The following is a 20,905-nucleotide window of genomic DNA, read 5'->3' as shown; positions in this document are numbered from 1 at the left end:
AGCATGTTCCTAACATAGACAGAATATCAAAGGAAGAGGAACCCTATAATCCCGAACCATCCCAAGAGACTACTTGGGATAGCCAGCTAACTGGCAAGACCTACAGCAACTGAGCCACTGATACCCTGTACCCATCACAATGGAGATGATAGACCCCTGAAAGTGCTCTCTAAAAATCTTCTCGGTTGGAAAGGACAGAATAAATATTATTCCTTCCCCTAGAAATCCCGGACTGGGTAACCTAGTAACCACAGTACCAAGGAAGTGACCCGCGGCCCTCCCTGCATCTCCAAACTGCCTAAATACCAGTTTAGTAACTTTCAACACTGTCCAGGTTGCTGCAAGGGAACGGCCAGAGTCATCTTCACTCTCGACGGCTGCCACATCTTTGTGTTTCACTTAATGCCAACGCTGAACCTATGCCGTCTCCGCATCTGAGAATGGCCAATTCTTCATGCATCCCCACTCGATACTGCCTGCTTGGTTACCTGATTCTTTATGCTCCAAGCTGACACTGCTACATTACCTCAAAACTGTGCTGAGTCTGCTCACTACCGAAGGACAGTCTACTTTTCCAAGGCACTAAGTCTTCCAGTGCAACCTACCCAACATCACCTGCCGTCCCCTGCATTTTCGACATGAATGCCATTGATGCTGCCGCACAGCACCACATTGTTGGAACCCATCTCTCTGGTCTCTGACTCAACCCAAAGGGTTGAGGAAAGCACCCGGACTACTAGTTAAATTCAGAAAGTCCTCCATATGCATTTCATAGTTTACTAGAAGATCTATTTATTTTTTTATAGAACCTTAGTTGGAAACAGTTTTTTTTTTCTTTTTTTAATTTTGGCACCATGCTATTCTTGTTTGGATTCTTTCTATACCAACGTGTATCCTTTATGAAGATTAAGCCTGCCGTTGGCCCAAATTACGGAAAGAGGCAAGGATATACCTTTCGGACTGTGCCCGTTTCATCTTTATGATTGAGAACATTGCTGATGTAGTAGTAGAATGGGTAGGTGCTTTAGACACATCCCATCTGTGTGCTTTTGCAGAGCGGTAGTCACTACATCACACAGATATGATTAATTAACAGGAACATACATTTGTGTATTTATTGATTGTGTGAAAAGCAAGTTGACCCTATTCATATTTGTGATTATTTCATAATAAAATGATTTTTGTAGCAGTTACCTGCTCATAAGCAACATTTACCTATTAGTTATGTGGTGTTTAATATTGTGTCTATTTCATCTATAAAATATTGATCAATCACTGGCAACATGGTTCCCCAATACCAAAATCACCTCATCTCAGTTTTGACCTTTTTGTGCGTGTATGGAGCTTCCAAATTGTCAGTTGCTGCCAATATTGTGTACCAAATATCGGTTCTTGTATCTTTTCTTTTGCAACACCCAACATTTCCATGGCTTGTATGGCATCATTTCTCTCATGGTGGTGTACCTATTGAATGAATACTGAATGCTTCTAGGTAGCCTGAAAACAGGGAATGGATGGTTGGGCAAGGGACCATGTATCAGATTCTGGTGGGAGGAGTTAAAGACTTATCTAAAAGAGAAGATGGGACATTGGTGCCCATGGGCTGATTGGGCAGGTGTACTCGCTGCATCGCCATGGGGCCTACCAAAGACCATAGCTCTTTCTGTGGATGTGTGGCCATGTAAGGGATGTTAGCTCAGCTGATATCTTTCTAACACAGGTCACTTGTTCTTAAACCGTGAGCTTCAACTTTGTGCATCTGTTCTCTATGATGCTACACAACTTTGGTTGGTGAAAGACGCATTCCCATGGATCAACTAATATAAATGTCAGACCAGGCAAGGCAGAACAATGTACTATCTGTCCAGATGTAGTTTAGCTTGCAGTCCATCCTGGTGTCCGAGCATGTCCAGCCAAGTCAGGAAGAGTGGTGGCTTCTTTAAGTAGGAAGAAGGGATGTTATTAGGTTCATCTACACCTGTAAGGATGTTAAATTACCCTCTTTCATTTCTAGTGTTGGATGAGGAGCAAGGTTTTGTTATGGGGCCTGTCCCCAGGCACTGTCAGGGGATGGAGTGTGGATCCAAATCCATTCCCAGAGTGCCTGGGTGCTTGATAGCAGAGACCATCCCAGTCCCTACTTACCTGGTGGTCCTGGTCCTCGGCAGAGAGCAGAGGCCACAGCCAATGTTACTGGATGAAGGCAGCACCGGCCCTTAGATGCTGAGGAAGGAAGGCCAGGCATGGTGGCTGAATGCAACAGCCAGCAGGACGCTGGTGGTGCAGAGCGGTAATCAACTGCCTCTATGTTGCTGGAGGCAGACCCTGGCAAGATGAGGGATGCCGGGTGCAGCGATCTGGCAGAGCCAGCAGTGGAGAGGAGAGCAAGGGAGGCCATGGGAGGCGGCAGGTAGAACATGCCCTCACTGAGAAATGGGCATGCAGCCTCGGTGAGAGGATGCCATGGGAAGGCCGCAAGATAACGCAGCATCTTGCAGATCAGTGGGGGTCGGGCAGGCAGCACCAGCAAGAGTCCACACATGAGGAGACAGAAATCGCTAGCCCACCATGGAATTATAATAGAAAGGCCTCTGCAAAGGTTCTGACAGCAGGGGATCTAAGTCCCCTATAGATAGATGTTGCTTCTCGCTACAGGATTGCAGCGATCTGTGACTCAAAAGGGGGCAGGATTTAACAGTCCTTATGAAGCATCTTTTGCCCTCCCTCGTCACACCCTGTGAGTAAGGTAAGTTTACTGGACAGGGAAATGTGGCCAATCATAGCAAGGGGAGGGTAATTTAATGAGGGGCATGGAGAGATTCAGTGTGGGTTAGTAGGGTGTCGGGAGGTGGAAGGAGGATGACACCAGAGAAGGAGTGCAGAGGTGGTTGGTGGGAGGGGTCTGTGGAGTGGCTGCATGTGTGTTAGAATGAGTGTAGTAATGGTAGAGTAGGTGGTCGATTAGATGTAGTGAAGAGGCAGTAGTAGTTGGAAGGGGAAGCAAGAGTAGCAGTAGCAGCAGCAGAAAGGTAGTACAGGCAACGTTTTTGTAGTGAGTGGCGGTTGTTGTATTTGGGAGTAGAGGGGAGGTTGTTGAAGAAGTAGAGAGATAGTGGTAGTAGCATAGAGGAAGTGGAAGTGGTAGTACTAGAAGTTGAAGAGGAGAGGTGTTAGTTGTGAGAGGTGGTAGTGGAGCAGGTGTAGTGGTAGGAGTGGAGAGTTAGTAGGGCTGAAGACACAAAGTAGTAGTAGAGGAGGAGTGGAGAGAGGCAGCAGTGAGTGGAGTAGTAGTGTGGTACTCAGAGGTAATAGTAGTAGTGAGTGGAGGAGTGGAGGAGTAGAGAAGGAGGAAATGGAGAGGAGGAAAGAGGTAAACATCTAAGGACGGAGGTAGGTGGAGGTAATTATCTGAGGGACAAAATTGAGGTGGGGAGGTGAATGCAGCAAAATACCAGAGTAGGATAGCAAGGTCAAACTGGGCTTACTTGGCAAGCAGTTCTAATGAAGTGACAGTAAGACTCCATTTCCCTAAAATTCCATAGCACACTAAGCAGGGTTAGTAAAGGGTAACCTATACGATTCCTAGGCAGTCAGCTAGATATTGTCTCAGGGAAGACACCTTTAGTATAAGACCAAGCAACAGAGAGTAGGGGTTACCGAGCCCTAGAACTGACCACATTTATGGATGTCTGGGATAGAGTGAGGATACCCCAAGGTAGACAAGGGCATGGGTGACAGTCCAAGTGTCAAACTCCCTTGGATTTTTGGCAAATGCACCAAAGCCCATCAATTTTGTAAATCCCCCAGAAAAACACAATGGGAAGAAAGTTCCATGTCTGCCTGGTTTGTAAAGGTGCCCTGTCACATGGTTCTGCTTCATCTGCTCTTTTGTGCCTCTATCAATGCCAGCTAAGAATTCCTCTTTAAGGAATGACATGTTTGCCGCTCTGCGAGTGTAAGATTCCTTGAGTGTAACACCTTTCTGAGACTGCAGTGTTGTAATGTCTACCTTTGTGTCCACAGTAACCTGATAACCCAATTGTAAGAACATTTTGATATTGCTTTTTACTTTGTGGTGTAGTGTATCTGAGTGTATGGCCCTCATTACGACCCTGGCGGAGAGGGGTTTACGCCAGCGTAATGCATGGCGTACCTCTCCGCCAGATTAGGACTTTCCGTAGCGCCATGGTGATTTTTACGCCCGGATTTTCCGGGCGGAAAAATCCATGGCGCTACGGGTCCTCTCGTTAATTACGTCACCGTAATTTACGATGGCGTAATTAACGCCTTCCCCACTCCCATTATACCCTATGGGGCAAAAATGGGAATGGGGAAGGGTAAATGGGGATTGGGGACTTACCGCCCCGCCAAGGTCGGAATAGGGCGGTAAGTCCGCCAACCCCCATGGCGGAGTTGGCAGCTCTGCGCCATGGTCCATGGTGCAAATTGCACCATGGATCTCCGCCAGGGTCGTAATGAGGGCCTATATCTATTACGGGCTTTAAGTCCAGCATGTTTTAGTCTCCTTTGGAGCATCATAAAGGTTCTTTGCCTCTGTTGTTCTGTTTTTGCGTTATAGTTGAGCTCTTCAAGACTTGAAGGCAATGATATGCACTAGAAGGCACACTAGTTAAAAAGTTCCAAATTACAACTAGTATCCAACAAAGGCTTGCATTCGTGAAAAAACATGGCTGAATGTGTATTTCATATACTGTACATGAGAGGAATGGTATCCACTGATAATATCGGTGACAAAAAAATGATTTTTGAATCGATGCTCATTTGTAGCTGCTCCTTAACCACCATCCAGCACTTTCCCCAAATTTTCTAGGAATGGAATTAGTTTAACCCAAACCTCCCTCATCTATTCTCTCCTCCTTTTCTCCTTCCACACCTATCACACATGACAAGGTCACTAGAGTTGTCTGCTCTATGAAGGTCTCTTCCAAACAGGTCTCCCCCTGTTCTACCAGAATTATTAAAGACAATATCGGCACCCTTGCTCCTGCAGTCGCAGAATACGGCAATCACTCTCTTCCCACTGGGCCTTTCCCCTCTTCCCTCAAGCACTCTCTTGTGCGCCCCCTCCTGAAAAAGCCTTTTGCCGCCCCATCATGTCCAGCTAACTACAGCCCCATCTCTCTCACTCCCTTCCTTGGGAAACCTCTGGAGAAGTTAGTCTTCCCCCAACTGACCCAGCATACTGAGCTTGTTGGTTTCCTGCACAACCATCAATCTGGATTCCCAGCATCCAGAGGCACAGAAACTGCTCTTCTGAACACCCATGAAGAATTCTCGTATCTCTTGACTCCAACTCACCTGCTGTTCTCATTCTACTCAATCACTCCTCTTCGTTTCACATGGTTAACCACTCCATCCTCATAAAAGGGCTCCATGATACCCGTGGTATCTCAGAGCGGGCACTGGACTGACTAACCTCCTTCCTCACTGACCATCCCTCTCAGGTTATCCTGGGTTCTGCTTGCCCACCTCTATCTCCACCTGCGGTGTACCCCAGGGCTCTAGCTTTTCGCCCTGGCTCTTTAACATGTATATGGCTCCTCTTGCTCACCTTATCTACACTTTTTCACCACATTTCCAATGTTAGGCAGATAACACCCAACTTTTCTTCAAACTACCATCTGCATCTCTTCTGACCTCCTCTATCATTCCTGATTGCCTGTCCGCTATCCAGTCTTGGTGTACCTCCAATGACCTCTGTCTCAATCCCAGCAAGACTGAGATTCTTCCTATCAGGACTCCTGTTCCCTCTTTTCTCCTTTCACTCTGGCCACCCTCGATGCGCTCTCCACCCTATTCTTCATCTGTGACCATAAATCTGGGAGTTATCTTTGACTCCTCTGTTTCTTTCATTACTCACATCTTTGGCAAGAAGGTCCATTTCCAACTCTTTCTCCTCAGGGGCATCCTTCCTTTCCTCACTTTCCCCCAGAGGCTCAATGGCTCCAGAGCTCTGGTACTCTCCAAGCTGGACTACTGCAACACAATCTTCCTTAACATACCTTCTTCTTCTATCTGCCCCCCTCCAGCTAATCCAGAATAGGGCTGCAAGATTTATCCTTGGCCTTAAGCCCAGGGACTTTATCACTCCCGCCCTAAAATCTCTCCACTGGCTCCCGTTTGTTGCAAGGATCACATTTAAATCCCTCTGCATCATCCCTAAGTCTGCCTGGGGCCGGGAACCATGCTATCTGCAACTTGCTCTCACCAAATACTCTCCTTCCAGATCCCTCTGATCCTCTGGTTCCAACTCTCTGCTTGTCAAGCACTTCTCTAAGCAGAGAGCGGGTGGCTGTTCCCTTTCCTCAGCTGGCTCCCTCCACTGGAACAGCCTCCCCCTTTCTCTCCGTCTTGAGACAGACCTCTTCAAGTTCTGCAAAAACCTGAAGACGTTCCTCTTCTTCCCCTCCTCCTTCCCTCTCTCCCTCCCATGCTAATCCCCACAGTAGCTGTGAAAGGTGGCCTGGGCCCTTATGTGTCCTTCTGGGTCATGGCATTCTGGCCGATCCCTCGCAGCATCCGCCCTGCCCCTGCACTTGCCTTCGGACCCTACTTGGCCTGTGCTGCCTCACAGGCCTGCACTTATTGCATGGACTGGTGACCCCTCTTCCATCTTGTGGTCACTGCCTGGCACTTGCCTGTTGCCTTCGTAACCGGCTCTTGAATTTACCTGTTGCCTTGCAATGGTCGCCCAATATTTTCACCCCTCTGTGGATCCTCTAGCACCTAGCCCCTTTGCCTATTCATTCTCTCTCTCTGCACTTGCACGTTCCAAATGTTCACAAGGCCTAATAGGACCACTTTTTGTATTTTGCATATTCCATTGTCTTGCTGCTCTTTCCCTTGTTCCTTTCCCTCTTGCCCTGTGAGCACTTTGAAACACAAGTGACTTGATGTAAAAGCGCCTTACAAATGCCCAATAATTTAAATTAAATTAATTAATTAAATGTTTTGGCGTTTTAGGAAATAAGTTAAATAATGGCATGCAGCCACTTCTAATACATTTCTTAGAGAATCATACACGTGAGAATGGTGTGTTTCTCCATGTTGTGAGGTACAGAGTTCCTAGTGATAGCGCCATTCGTAGATGACATTTGGGGGCTGTATGAACCCACCCATGATGGCTTGATACTTGAAATAGGAAAAGGTCCAACGAGAGAAAAATCATGAGGGTCTTTACCTTGGAGAGCACAAAAAGAGAATGTTATCTGCTTCTGGTAAGTAAATCATTTGTCCTTTCAGGCGAAGGCAGCTAATTTCTGTACTTGTCAGCTTATCTTCAGATTCTAACTTCTCCACATCCAACAATCCTTCCTAGATGGAAAACAACAGAATACCTGTCACCAAATATGTGTAACCGTAGCTCAGCCATTCGGTCCAGCAAATCACATAATCATTTCAGCAGAATTGTTATATTTAAGACAAAGAATCAGGAGAGCAATAATACACAATCAATTTCCAAAAACAGCTGAGAAAATGTTACATTACATGACAACAGGGAAAACAATTTCAAGTTGCAGGCTGCTAGCTAGCCATAAAATGTCACTCACCAACTCAATTCTACAAATTCACATATCACACCATTTCTTATTTGCCAAGAGTCAATATTCACTAGCCAATTGTTAGTGGCAAGTGCACATTTTGAGTGATATTGCATTGTTATGAGTGATACAAATTATTTTATTGTCATCCATATAAAGGTGTAATTAGTGTTTTTATATTCCTCAGAAGTGTGTTAACTAAATATGTACTAAATATTCCAGTGAAATTATAATGGGTAAAATGTTGCTTGATTGTCCAGAGGCTTGAATGCAGGCTCAGGACTCTGATCCATGTGCACAGCAATTTCTATGCAGAATGAACTACAGAGTTAATAGGCAGAATAGCAAATTATAAACACAAAATATTCCCTCACTGCAGAGTGTGGGCACATGGAAGGCAGAAAGAACCACTAGACTTCTAAGAGTAAGTGGCCCGTGCTATGACAGCATATAAAAATATAAACTTTATTTGTACTTCATACAAAAACCAGTCTATTTGATAAAAAAAAATATATATGTATATATAGCTACACTGGTAGCCAATATTCAATTATAAAATCAATATGAACCAACTAGATGCCCAACACCACTCCCATTGACACAGTGTAAAACCTTATGCTAATCAAAACCACATGAATAGACATAAAAATTGGATGCATAGAGCGGTGTATCCACCATCAATTGTACACCCGATGTTGTAACCACCAGGAGCAGTATATCCTACACCTGATTTTGAACTGCACTATAAATAACCCAACATGTTTCTATTCTTATTATTGAGAACATACTTCAGGGGTATAACCATTAACAACATCCTTTAGTGATTTCAATGTTTGAGATATGGTGGAGTCTGCAGTGTGTTTGGTAGCTGTAGCCTGACTTGCATTTCCAGCACACTAAAATAAGTGACTCGGAAGCAACAGTCATGTAACTTGTGGAATCATCTGGAGATCCCGTTGATAGATAACAGTTGGCGGAGTACAAAACATCTTAAATGATGTAAAAGTAGTTATTATTTTGTTGATGGGGGCCATCAAAAAGACAAACCCATATGGGGAGACAGTGAAATAGGTCTGTTTATGGGGCCGTGGAGCCTATTAGAGATTCTTATGAAATAGTTATGAAGAGAGTGCCAAATGTGAGGAGAGTATGGATATGCCTCCCAGGTCCCTTTGGTGCTCTAACTAATTTGAACTGTGAGCCAGGATTCAAAACGCTTCACAGTACCTATACCTGGTGAAACACAAAAGAAGACCAGAAGGCTCTATCAGCATACGTTCTGCTTGTTGTCCCGGTCATAAACTATAACTGCATCAATCCTGCACTCTCCTGTGTCGCTTCACTAACCTACAGTGAATCCTGGCATACCTGCTCCAGTCCGCAGACATGTCTATTCATGGGGTTTTGATTAGCATGTGGTTTTACAATGTGTCACTGTGGGTGGTGTTGGGTATCTAGTTGGCTCATATTGATTTTATGATTGAATATTGGCTACCAGTGTAGCTATATATAAATGTTTGTTATCAAATATGCTGGTTTTTGTATGAACTACTAATGAAGTTTATATTTGTATATGTACTCATAGCGCCGGGCACTTACTCGTAGCAGTCTAGTGGTACTTTCTGCATTCCATGTGCCCACACTCTGCAGTGAGGGGATATATTGTGTTTAGATGTTGTATTACCCCCGATATATCCCCCACAGAGCGGGTCCCTCCCTATGGGTTTCTAGAAGCAATAGCAAATTAATCATGCATTTTTGATCATATAATAAGTCAAGACCATATTCTTAGTAAAGCTATGTGATTTACACATAGAAAAAAAGGATATGTAACTGATCCCAGTAAAGAAAACGTTCCCCCAGATTGCAGGGTGCAATATTCAAGTGTGAGATTGTTTGACTCTTCCCACATTCAACTGTAAACAATTCCTAAATGATGGGTATTTTACATTTGAAGTCAGTTTTCTTTTCTTATTGGGCCTTGGTGGGAGAATGTTCCAAGAAAATGTGTCTGTCATGGTGGAAGTGGCCAGAATGACTCCACGTGTATAGACATGTCTAAGGTCATTGCTGCTTGCCACATTGCTGTCATTGCTGCTAGGTGTCTCAGAGGCTGATGTTGCGGCTTCTGAGACTGCTTGGCCTAGAGACTACAGCTGCACTGCACAGATGACGCCCAATGAGGCTGAAACATGTCTGGGGTTGCTCTTTGTCTCATGCAGTAAGGATGTGAACAAGTTGTTCGGGGTGGAGTGCCCCTTTTGAGGAGGGACCCAGACTGCTTTCCATATGGTCTTTCCACTTTCTGTAATGGCTTGACAGGATGAAGAAAGATGGTCTGGAGGCTTGCCTAGAGCAATCGTCAAAGGCTTGGGAAGAATTCTAAACATTCCAGCCATCACCACTTTTGTATTGATGATGTCACCCCGAGTGAGACAGATACGCCCAGACATGGATGCTGAGTCTGCTGGGTCTAGAGGCATAAGCTTCACCTCACTGATGATGCCCAATGAAGCCATAACATGTCTAGGGTTTCTTTTGGACTTGTTCAGCAAGGATGTGACCAAGTAGTTTGGGCTTTACTGCCCCTTTTGGGGTGGAGCCAACATTGATTTGCATATGCAACCCACAAACCATCAGTAGCAGCCAGCCGCAGTGCCCAGATGCGCCAAACGCGGAACAGACTGCCGTCAACTAGCATCAATGGATAAGGTGGGAACCAATTTTCCAAGATATTAATAACCACCCAAAAATTCAGTCCACCACACAGCAGCATCACCAGTGAAATATTGCATTGTGAAACCTAGGCCTATCTCCCACTATACAGGACTCTCAATTCTAGGTGTTTTCCCCGTACCCAATTTGTTATGTGAAACCTAGGTCTCTTTCCCACTATTAAGGATTCTCAATTCTAGATGTATCGCACATTACCTGCATATTATGTTGTGAAACCTACTGTATGGTGAAACCCAGGCCATATCGGATTATTATCAAATGGAACCTACTGTATTGTGAAACCTAGGCCCCTCTCCCACTATACAGGACTCTCAATTCTAGGTGTATCCTCCATATCTGCCTATTGCATTCTGAAACCTACTGTATTGTGAAACATAGTCCTCTTTCCCACTATATAGGACTCTCAATTCTAGGTGTATCCCCCATATCTGTCTCTTGTATTGCAAAACCTACTGTATTGTGAAACTTAGGCCGTCTCCCACAATACAGGATTCTCATTTCTAGGTGTATTGTCCATTATCTGCTTATTATGCTGCATTTCTAGGTCTGTTTCCCCGTATCTAAATTATTTTGTGAAACCTAGGCCTCTCTCCTACTGTACAGGGTTCTCAAATCTAGGTATATCCCCCATATCTGCCTATTATATTGTGAAACCTACTCTACTGCGAAACCTATGCCTCTCTCCCACTATACAGGATTCTCAATTCTAGGTGTATCCACCATTATCTGCCTATTATGCTGTGAAACCTACTGTATGGTGAAACCTAGGCCATTTCTGATTATTATAATATGAAACATACTGTACTGTGAAACCTAGGCCTCTCTCCCACTATACATGACTCTCAATTCTAGGCATGTTTCCCCCGTACCTGTACTACATTGTTTTGTGAAACCTAGGCCTCTCTCCTACTATACAGGGTTCTCAAATCTAGGCATATCCCCCATATCCTCCTATTGTATTGTGAAACCTACTGCATTGTGAAACCTAGGCCCTCTCCCACTATACAGGACTCTCAATTATAAGTGTGTTTCCCCGTACCCAAATTGTTTTGTGAAACCAAGACCTCTCTCCTACAGTACAAGGTTCTCAAATCTAGGTGTATCGCCCATTATCTTCCTATTATATTGTGAAACCTACTGTACTGCGAAACCTAGGCCTCTCGCCCACTATACAGGATTCTCAATTCTAGGTGTATCGCCCATTATCTGCCTATTGTGCTGTGAAACCTACTGTATGGTGAAACTTAGGCATATCTGATTATTATAATATGAAACCTACTGTATTGTTAAACCTAGGCCTCTCTCCCGCTATACAGGACTCTCAATTCTAGGCATGTTTCTCCCCTACCCACATTGTTTTATGAAACCTAGACCTCTCTCCTGCTATACAGGGTTCTCAAATCTAGGCGTTACCACCATATCTACCTATTATAGTGCAAAACGTACTGTACTGCAAAACCTAAGCCCTCTCCCACTATACAGGACTGTGAAACCAAGGCCTCTCTCCCACTATACAGGACTATGAAATCTAGGCCTCTCTCCTATTAGATTGCGAGGCCCTCTCCCACTATAAAGGACTGTGAAACCTAGGCCACTTTCCCACTATGCATGACTATGATACCTAGGCCTCTCTATTGTGAGGCCCTCTCCCACTATACAGGACTGTGAAGCCGAACAACATTGAAGCCAACGTTACATATACCTTACACCAGGTCTGCGGACAAACATCCATGCATAGTAGAATGCAGCTATGGCTATGCTCATCCAGTCTAGCAGCGCATGTAGGCGTCCACACTGAAACACATGACGTACCTCAACACCTCTGCCACTAGCATACAGCAACTGCAAACAAAAAGGAATTTGCTATAGCTGGCCACACATCGACTCTCGCAACAATAGCACTTTACCGCAAACTAACAACGGAGCCCACCCCCGTGTATGAACTTTTTTGGGATGCTTAGCAAGCCACGTAAATCCTAGACTGGCAAAAATGGAAAGAGCGCTATATAAATAACCAAATACCATACAACACAATACCATATAGTATTTTCCTTTTCTGTAATGGCTTAGCAAGCTGAAGAACCGTGGTCTGGAGGGTTGCCCAGGGCAATTGCCAGAGGTTTAAGATTCATTCTAAACCTTCCAGTCACTCACCCCCTTAATTTTGCAGGTGTCTCAGATCTTACAGAGAGCCCACCCAATATTGACTATTATTTCCCCTTGCACCATGGGACACGGACCCAACAAGAAAAAAATAATCCCAACTTGGGAAAACTGCAAATGTAAAAGGAAATGTCTCCACTGCACAAGAGCTTGCTGTGAGTTTCAATTTAAATTCTGTCAAAATGGAGCTTCACTAGACTAGGCAAGTGATACTTGTTTGCTTTTTGACAGATGTATGATCATGTATTGATTTTATTTAAGTCTTTTACTATGCACCAGCATGCAGTAAACAACTTCATAGTGCTAGGAGGGTGGGGGGGGCAGAGAGAAAGAGAGAGATGGAGAGTGTTAGAAAGAGAGAGTGAGAGAAAGAGAGGACACCGAGAAAGGGGGAAGGAGGGTGAGGGCAAAGACCTGGGGGTCCATGTGAGGAATTGGATGTATAATCCCTGACTTTTAATTACACAATAAAGAGATGCATGCAATTCCATTTCAGAAAGGGTGGTCTGCTAACGAGACCCCTCTTGCATAAAGCTCCATGCCAAAAGCACAGGTCACACCTGGATCTTACTGCATCAGTATTCTGATCTGCAGTGCCTGTTCTTTAGTGGCAAAGAGTGGGTTTAAAGGGCACAGAGCCCTTTTGACAGCTTCTGTGACAGCCAAGTGACTTCAGGACAGGAGGTGCATTTACAGTCTTCACCTCCATTCCAAAACCACATAATAATGAGGAATTACTATTTTGGTGTCAGTTTAATCTTGAAACATAAGCCATGCTTGAGTATGGGGGATAGCGGCTGATAATTGACATAAATATTAAAAGCTACATCTGATCGGTATCATACATGTGATCCCAGGGCAGCTGTGTAAGGGCCAGAAAGCCTGTCCCTGCCAGCCAGCAGGATAGGAGACTGGAAGACTGTGCCTCTCTTTTGATAATTTGGGAGGTCAGGTAAAACCTGTCCCCAGCAGGACAGTCCCTCAGCGGGGGCTGTCCTGTGAAACCCGGAATCAAAGGGCACACCCTACACAAAAGGACTAACCTAACACCAGGGTATTGCATACCAAAAGGAATGGGTCAAGGAAGGGGTAGGATTGCTGCAAACAGTGGGTGTCCAGCACAGTTGGGGGAAGATTCCACCATCTTGTTTCTCTATGTATCTCTCCTTTCTCCTGTCTCATGCACTGCCTTTAGCACACAACACTTTGGATATGAAGCAAGGAGACAAAGACCACTTGTCACAAGAACAGGAATTAGACCCCTTAATGCTTGCTTGTTTTCTTACAATCACATGTGCACATTTTCCTATGAAACTGAGAGTCTCCAACCAGGGAAGGACTGGCAACATTTAGCCTGGGGTGCAAGTTTACTTTTCTGGCCCGTAGTCCAATGGGCCAAGCCCACAGCACATTTTCCCCATCTTCAAGAATTCAATACCAACCTCTCTCACTCCAACACATTCTCAAGAACATACAGTAGACATTATTGACATTACTTTCCTTTTATAAAACATATTTTTCAGTTATGTTTGTGTTTTCTTTGAAAATGCTCCTATTTACCAAACATAGCAACATTATTTCATAAGGATAATATAATTGGTGAAATCAGAACGCTGGGATTTGAGCCAGGCTTACAATGTGTTACAGTTTGGAATTTGACAGCAGGCTGCATCTCATCCAAACCCATCCTTCGTTTCAAAACAATGTAATGGGGCGGCAAAGCTTGAGAATTCATTGGTAGAGCAAAGCATGAACTGGCATGGCAAAAGACCCATACCTGACTTCCTGCCTCCCCAGCCCACAACACAAAATCCATACCTGCACACTGTGTACCCACCCCACTACATAGGACATTCCGTTGCCATCCTGCCTCATCACTAGTATGCTTAACATAAATAGTTCCAATTTTTATTATTTATACATAAACACCATAGAGTGTAAACCCATATGAGCAAGACTTTTTCCACATAGTTAAGGAAAAAGCGGCGTGATTTGCTCAGGATCAGATAATGTTGGAAGTGTGCAAGGTGGGGATTTGAGCCCTGTCTTCCTGGTTCCACAGCTTCCAATTCAGAAAGCAGGGGTGACTTCCTCTTCTATTATTCCATTTTCAATATAAGAAACAAAAAATGTTTTCTGTAAAGTTGTTATTCAAATGCTAAACTAGTATACTGTTCAATAAATATAGTTTTCTAAGGACCAATGTATCTACAAGGGGGAATCCTATTATACTTATAATGAAAACGTACTATAATTACAATCTTACAGTGTACACTTGGGTGTGCTTTCAAAGCAGCAAGTCACATGATAAAGCAACTTGAAAAAATATAAGAAGTAGTTATTAAAGCATATGTTCTTAAGGTAAGTATCAATTATTCAGAAACAAGAGAGGGGGTCAAGCCAGTCCCACAATCGGGTGCAGTGGCATGCAAGTCAGACATAGATCTCAGCAACAGTCCCCCAACCTGCTAACCCAACGTTCCAGATGTGTACCCATCTTCTCATTTACCCTTTTATCCTTACCCATCAATCTCCTGTGTCCTTTCCTTGCACCACATTCTCAATGCCACCCTGTTTCTTACAAATAACGTTCAGAACCCTGTTCCCTTTTTGCTCCATCCATTAACTCAATCCTCTTCCCTTACCTTGAAAACTACTCCTTCCCTTGTCACGCATTGCTCAGTCACCAATTCCTTGCCACTCACGCCCTTTAATTGCCCATCACACCAAGCCCATAGCAAGCTCTCACCTCCTTCTATCGCCCTGCTTACAGTTAGACATCAGACCACTGTCAACTGCCAGGCATGACAAGAAGCCATGGTTGGGCTCTTGCTGGTAATTTTGGCTATGGAGTCTGCATTTCAACAATGAAGAGCGAAAGACTGTGAGGGGGTGTGGCTTTTTTGTGCTCCCAAGTTGCACTTTCTAGGAATTTTGATGGATTTTTCAACTCATAGAAGCAGGGGGAGAGAACTACAAGGGGAATACGCCTTAGACATGGTGATGGAAAGGGAGCAAGAGTGGCCTACTATATTTATGTGTGTTTTCAAATAAGGCGGCGTGTGTGTGTTTCAGTACTGTGTATGGGGTAATGTGTTTATTTTTGTGACAGTGCAAAGTATAGGTGGAAGGATGTATCTGTGTTCATGTGACTTTGTATTTATATATCTGAATCCGGTGTTGATTGGCATGCTTGTATTTTGTTGGTCACATAAGAGAAGTGTTCTGGACAAGACAATGAAAAACGATCACAGACTTAGGGGGTCATTCAGAGAAGGTGGAGGTAAAAATTCCAAACTGGCCACAAATGTTTTAAATCATTCTTTTTACTGTAAAGAACTGAAGCACATCTGCTTCCCTTTAATAGAGTGAAAAAGGTTTTTACAAAGGGACATGTTGAGTGGGTAAAAATGTGAGCATCTCTGATTGTCTCATCTCACTATTTTACCCATATAATGCATAAAAAGCCCAGAATTGAGGATCCACCAGGGGGCGCAGAGATGTTCTAACGCTCCTAAGCTCGTCTCCTCTGCAGGGCACTGTTTGCGGGACCTGAGCCCCCCCTGACATCCCCAGAATGAGGAGCTGGCACCACCCCCTTCCCACTGAGTGTGCCGGGCACCCCTGGCCCAAATTTGAGCCCCCGATGTGGAGCCATTCCGGAGATATGAGCCTCAGAGTTTAGAGGGACTGAGGCCCCTCCCCCCTGCGACGCCACGGCTCTGCGAGAATCTACGGCGAGCCGGGGCCAGAGCGAGGCCTGTGGAAGGGCTTGGCTGCCCCGACTGGCGGCTCCCCCCTCTTGGCTCAAGCGGCGATAGAGGCGGGACGCACCCGGGGGCATCCGCAGCGGATCCGGGAACCGGAGGAAGCGCCACGAAAGCACCGCAGAGTTGGTGGCCTGCGCGAGGCCTATAGAACAAGGGGAAGGACGAGCGTGGGGGCCCCCACTGGAGCGAGCGGTGCTTGGGGTGATCGTGTAGGGTGAACAGGACTGCCAGGAACTGGTGTCGGTAGTGTGCGGGAGGCAAGCGAGGCCTCTCACTGGCCTACACACACAGCGCACAGACTCCCACAGGCTGAGTGGCAACTTGGCGCCAAGGAGGGAAGGAGGTGCAGGCCCGGGCTGGACGACCTCCTGGGGATTGAAGGTATCCCGGGTGGAGGCGGGAGTGCGGATGGGGAGAGCCCCTGGTATATTTGGGAGCCATAGAGCGGGCGCATCCTCCAGGGGCCCCAGGTCCGTTCTCGTTCGCTTTCATAACTTCTCCGAGAAAAGCAGGATCCTCGAACTGGCTCGCAAGAAGGGCCCGGTGGAGTGGGAAGGGGCCCAGATCTCGGTGTATCAGGACCTGTCGGCCTTCACCCTTGCAAGACGTCGCCTCTGTTCCCCGTTGACGAAGATGCTCCAGTCCAAGGGGGTCCGATACAGGTGTGGGTACCCATTCTCACTCTCTTTTGAGTTCGAGGGCTACAAGTATGCCCTGATCACTGAGGACGATATCAAGAGAGTGTCGGGCGAACTTTTGGACAATTCAAATACGGAGATGGGGGAGCAGGACCGGGAGCGAACCCCAACAGGCCCAGAGGGAAACAAAGCTCCAAAGGAAAGGCGCAGAGTTCGAGGCCAAAGGAAATTTAGGAGAGTGGCCCCAGCTTCCCCGGAACTTCTGAGAAACTGAAGCGGGCTCCTGGCGCCCGATGAATAAGCTTGCATTTGACTTTGCGAATGAAGGGTGATGTAACTGTTTGTGATTTGCATTGATCCTGGGGGTGGGGGGGGCTCGAGTTGTGGTTTATGAAGAGTTAATGAGCCCGGAGGGGGGAGACAATGGTGGCCTGGCCTGGCGATAGGATGAAGCCATGGATCAACCAGGCGATCAGGTGGGAGGGGGGGGGGTGAAACGTGGGAGTTGCTTTGCTGGGGTTACAGTTATGGCGCGCCAAGTTTTTTTGGTCTTTCTCGCACCCCCGGGGCTGTCTCGAGCCGTATGTGGGTTGCGAAAGCATTGTGGGAGCAACAACGCTTGGTGTTCTAAGAAGGGAGCTATGAGCCTTTACCTGTGCTTTAATGGATGATTCACCCCAATTCTTGACAGTGGGGTCATTGAATGTATGCAGGCTTAACTCGCCTACAAAGAGGTCTCTAATTGTGAGGGAATTTGCGAGGCTGCGGCTTCACTTTCTGTTTGTGCAGGAAACTCATTGGGTTCGGGGAAAGGAGCCTAAGCTCAAGGCCAAAACCATTGATCAGATCTGCACGGCTTCTTCCCAGGCAAAGGAGCGGGGAGTAGCTTTGTTGGTTTCCCCCCGGGCCCATTTTGTGTTTAAAGCCTCAAAAGCAGACCCGGATGGACGGTATCTCATGGTAAAGGGGGAGGTGCGGGGCCGTTTGTTCACATTGGTTTGCATATATGCTCCGAATCAAGCGCAGGACACCTTCTGGGAGGGAATGAAAGGGATAATAATGCCATTTTCTGAGGGCACCCTACTGGTGGGTGGGGATTTTAACATGGTGCTCTGCCCCGAGAGGGATAGGAAGTCTGATAATCCCTGCCCCAACATCCGTCTCCATAAGAAATTGGCGTTGGCCTTCCAGGAAGTGAATGGGGAACTGGGCTTGTGTGACACGTGTATACCCGAGCGGGGCCGGAACCCCGATTACACATACTATTCAAAGCCACATGCTATTTTCTCTCGTATAGACTACATCCTGGTTGACTCCTTGCTGCAGGGAGAGGTCTCAAATTCGGGAGTGGAGATCGCCCCTTGGACGGATCACAATATGGTAAAGATTAGGATTGGCCTTCCCCCTGCCCCGGCAACCGGATCCCGGTGGAGGTGTAATTACCTCCTCCTGCAAGATAAGGAGATACGCCAATCCCTCCCAGCAGCCATAGAAGATTATTTTACTCTCAATGATAACGGGGAGGTTGGTACTATGGGAGTATGGGAGGCATTTAAGGCAACTATTAGAGGCACCCTTATTGGTATAGGGTCTGGGAGAAAAAGGGAGAGGGGTCGTGAGGAGAAATTGTTAAAGGAAAAGATAGAGGCTATCCAACTGGGGGGGAAGTTGAAAACTCAGATGTTCCCTGGGAAATGGGAGGAACTGCAGAGGTTGCGATCTAAGTTGGCGGACCTCCTGGTGGGACAAACGGAAAGGAAGCTCTCTTTTCTGAAACAGAAATACATGGAAAAGGGGGAGAAGGCGGACAAGATATTGGCCTGGAGACTTCGTGAACTTAGAAACAGTAGGAGGGTGAATTCGATTCACACCCTGGAGGGGGACTCGACCGTGAGGGATAGTAAGATATCGGAACAATTCAGGCTATATTATGAAAAATTGTATTGCTCGGAATATACGGGGGATGGGAATGACGTTGATAGCTTCCTGGACTCCCTTCCAATCCCGGGCCTTCTTCCTGACAAAGCTGAGTCTCTCGAGCATCCCATTTCCCCGGACGAATTAATAGATACCATATCCTCTTTAAAGAGCGGCACTGCCCCGGGGGACGATGGTTTTACAGTTAAGTTTTATAAAACCTACAGGTCCACGCTTGCCCCATTCATGGTTAAGATGTTCAATGCTGCGCTTGATCAAGGCACCCTCCCACCCACGATTATGTCTGTTTTAATCGTAGTCCTACCTAAAGAGGGCAAGGACCCCTGCTACTGCCAATCATATCGCCCCATATCCCTCCTTAATACCGATGTTAAAATATTGGCCAAGCTTCGAGTGAATAGACTAGCGAAACTCCTCCCTACCCTAGTACATGGAGATCAAGTGGGCTTCACCCCGGGATGCCAGGGATCAGATAATATAAGAAAAACTCTCGACCTTATGCACGAGGCATTTAGACAGGGGGTGGAGGGGTACCTTCTCTCGCTAGACTCAGAAAAGGCCTTTGACCGTGTCGAGTGGCCTTACATGGGCAGGGTTCTCCGAAAGATGGGTCTGGGAGACAATTTTTGTGGGTGGGTCGCAGCACTATATAATGGCCCCTCAGCGAGAGTACTGGTCAACGGCGGCACTTCAGAGCCCTTTTCCCTTTCTGGAGGCACCCGGCAGGGATGTCCCCTGACGCCCTTATTGTATGCTTTGGCAATGGAGCCCCTGGCCATAGTGGTTAGGAACAACCCGGGAATCACGGGAATACGGTGCAGTGATTGTGACTTTAAACTCTCTTATTTGCAGATGATATTCTGGGCTACCTAACCAACCTTCAAGACTCCCTACCCCGGTTATTTGATCTTGTACACTACTTCGGCTCCTTTTCTGGGCTGAAGATAAACGCGTCCAAATCAAGCATCATGCCCATGGCTCTGGGGGATCGAGACATTGGAGGTGACGCTGATATTCTGGGGGTTAGAATAGAACGGGAGTCCACTAGGTACCTGGGCACCACCATCCCCAGAGATTTATCCCAACTATCCCAGTGCAATTTCCCGGGGATCCTTGCTCAGGTTAGCAGCGACCTCAGACGGTGGGCACCCCTCACGCTCTCCTGGCTTGGGCGCATGGTCACGGTGAAGATGAATATTTTTTGAAGATGAGACCTTTTTTGAGGTGCTTCAGTCCCGTGTCCTCCAATTCATTTGGAACGGTAAGAGGCCGAGAGTTAAAACCTCCACCCTGACCCTCCCAAAGCTTTATGGTGGTTTTGGTCTCCCCGACTTCCGGCTCTATTATAAAGCTGCCCAACTCCGGGTGATGTTGGAGCATATGAGGGATGACATGGGAACATATTGGACTTATGTTGAGGACATTCACACCCACCCGAAAAAAGTTAGAGATCTTTTGTGGTCCCCTCCTAAAGCTCTCCCCTCCCAGCTCAGAACACATCCTACTCTGGCGGCCCTGTGGGCAGTATGGAAGCCCAATAAAGCTAATAAACAACTGTCATCTTGGCCTTCCCCCTTGTCCTCGCTGCCCCCCCATTGACCTGAGCTCAAGGGGCTTCCGAGATACCCAGGCCTGGTCAGGCATGGGCTTGGAGAGGGTCTCTCAGCTCTCACGTGAAGAGGGCTTCATAGAGTATGACAACCTGATCGAGGCACTGGAAGATAGTCCCCCCACGGTCTTCGAATACTTACGCTTGAAGGGGATTTTGACTCACCCTCGGTGGGCCGACCAGCTTAAACGCCCCCTCACCCCTTTTGAAAATATCCTGGCCAAAAGTACAACTCGAAAGGGTTCCTTGTCTAAGCTTTATAGTGTCTTGATAACGGCGGACCTAGAGTGTAGACAACCCTTCAAAAACATATGGGAAGAAAGGCTGGGCATGCCACTGGATGACCACACTTGGAGGGCTGTCTTCAAATTTATCTTTACGGGTTCTCTGTATACCGCTGCCATGGAACATAGCTTCAAAATCCTCCATTCGTGGCACCGCCCCCCGGCCTTGTTGTCCAAGATGTTTAGAGATGTGTCCCCCTCTTGC

At 46.4% G+C, this 20,905-nt stretch overlaps 1 protein-coding gene across 1 annotated transcript in view; it reads right to left on the bottom strand.

Annotated features, from left to right (window-relative positions):
• Positions 1 to 20,905, bottom strand: part of GUCY1B1 (guanylate cyclase 1 soluble subunit beta 1) — a 725,186-nt gene that overhangs the window by 364,626 nt on the left and 339,655 nt on the right. Inside the window, exon 8 of the mRNA XM_069631323.1 lies at positions 7,202 to 7,335. Within this exon, the coding sequence (XP_069487424.1) occupies positions 7,202 to 7,335 (134 nt within the window). The remainder of the gene's footprint in view (positions 1 to 7,201; positions 7,336 to 20,905) is intronic.

This window comes from Ambystoma mexicanum, chromosome 6q (genome assembly GCF_040938575.1).
Source record: "Ambystoma mexicanum isolate Mex_15411 chromosome 6q, UKY_AmexF1_1, whole genome shotgun sequence".
Classification (NCBI taxonomy): domain Eukaryota; kingdom Metazoa; phylum Chordata; class Amphibia; order Caudata; family Ambystomatidae; genus Ambystoma; species Ambystoma mexicanum.
This window is presented reverse-complemented; position numbering and strand designations above follow the sequence as displayed.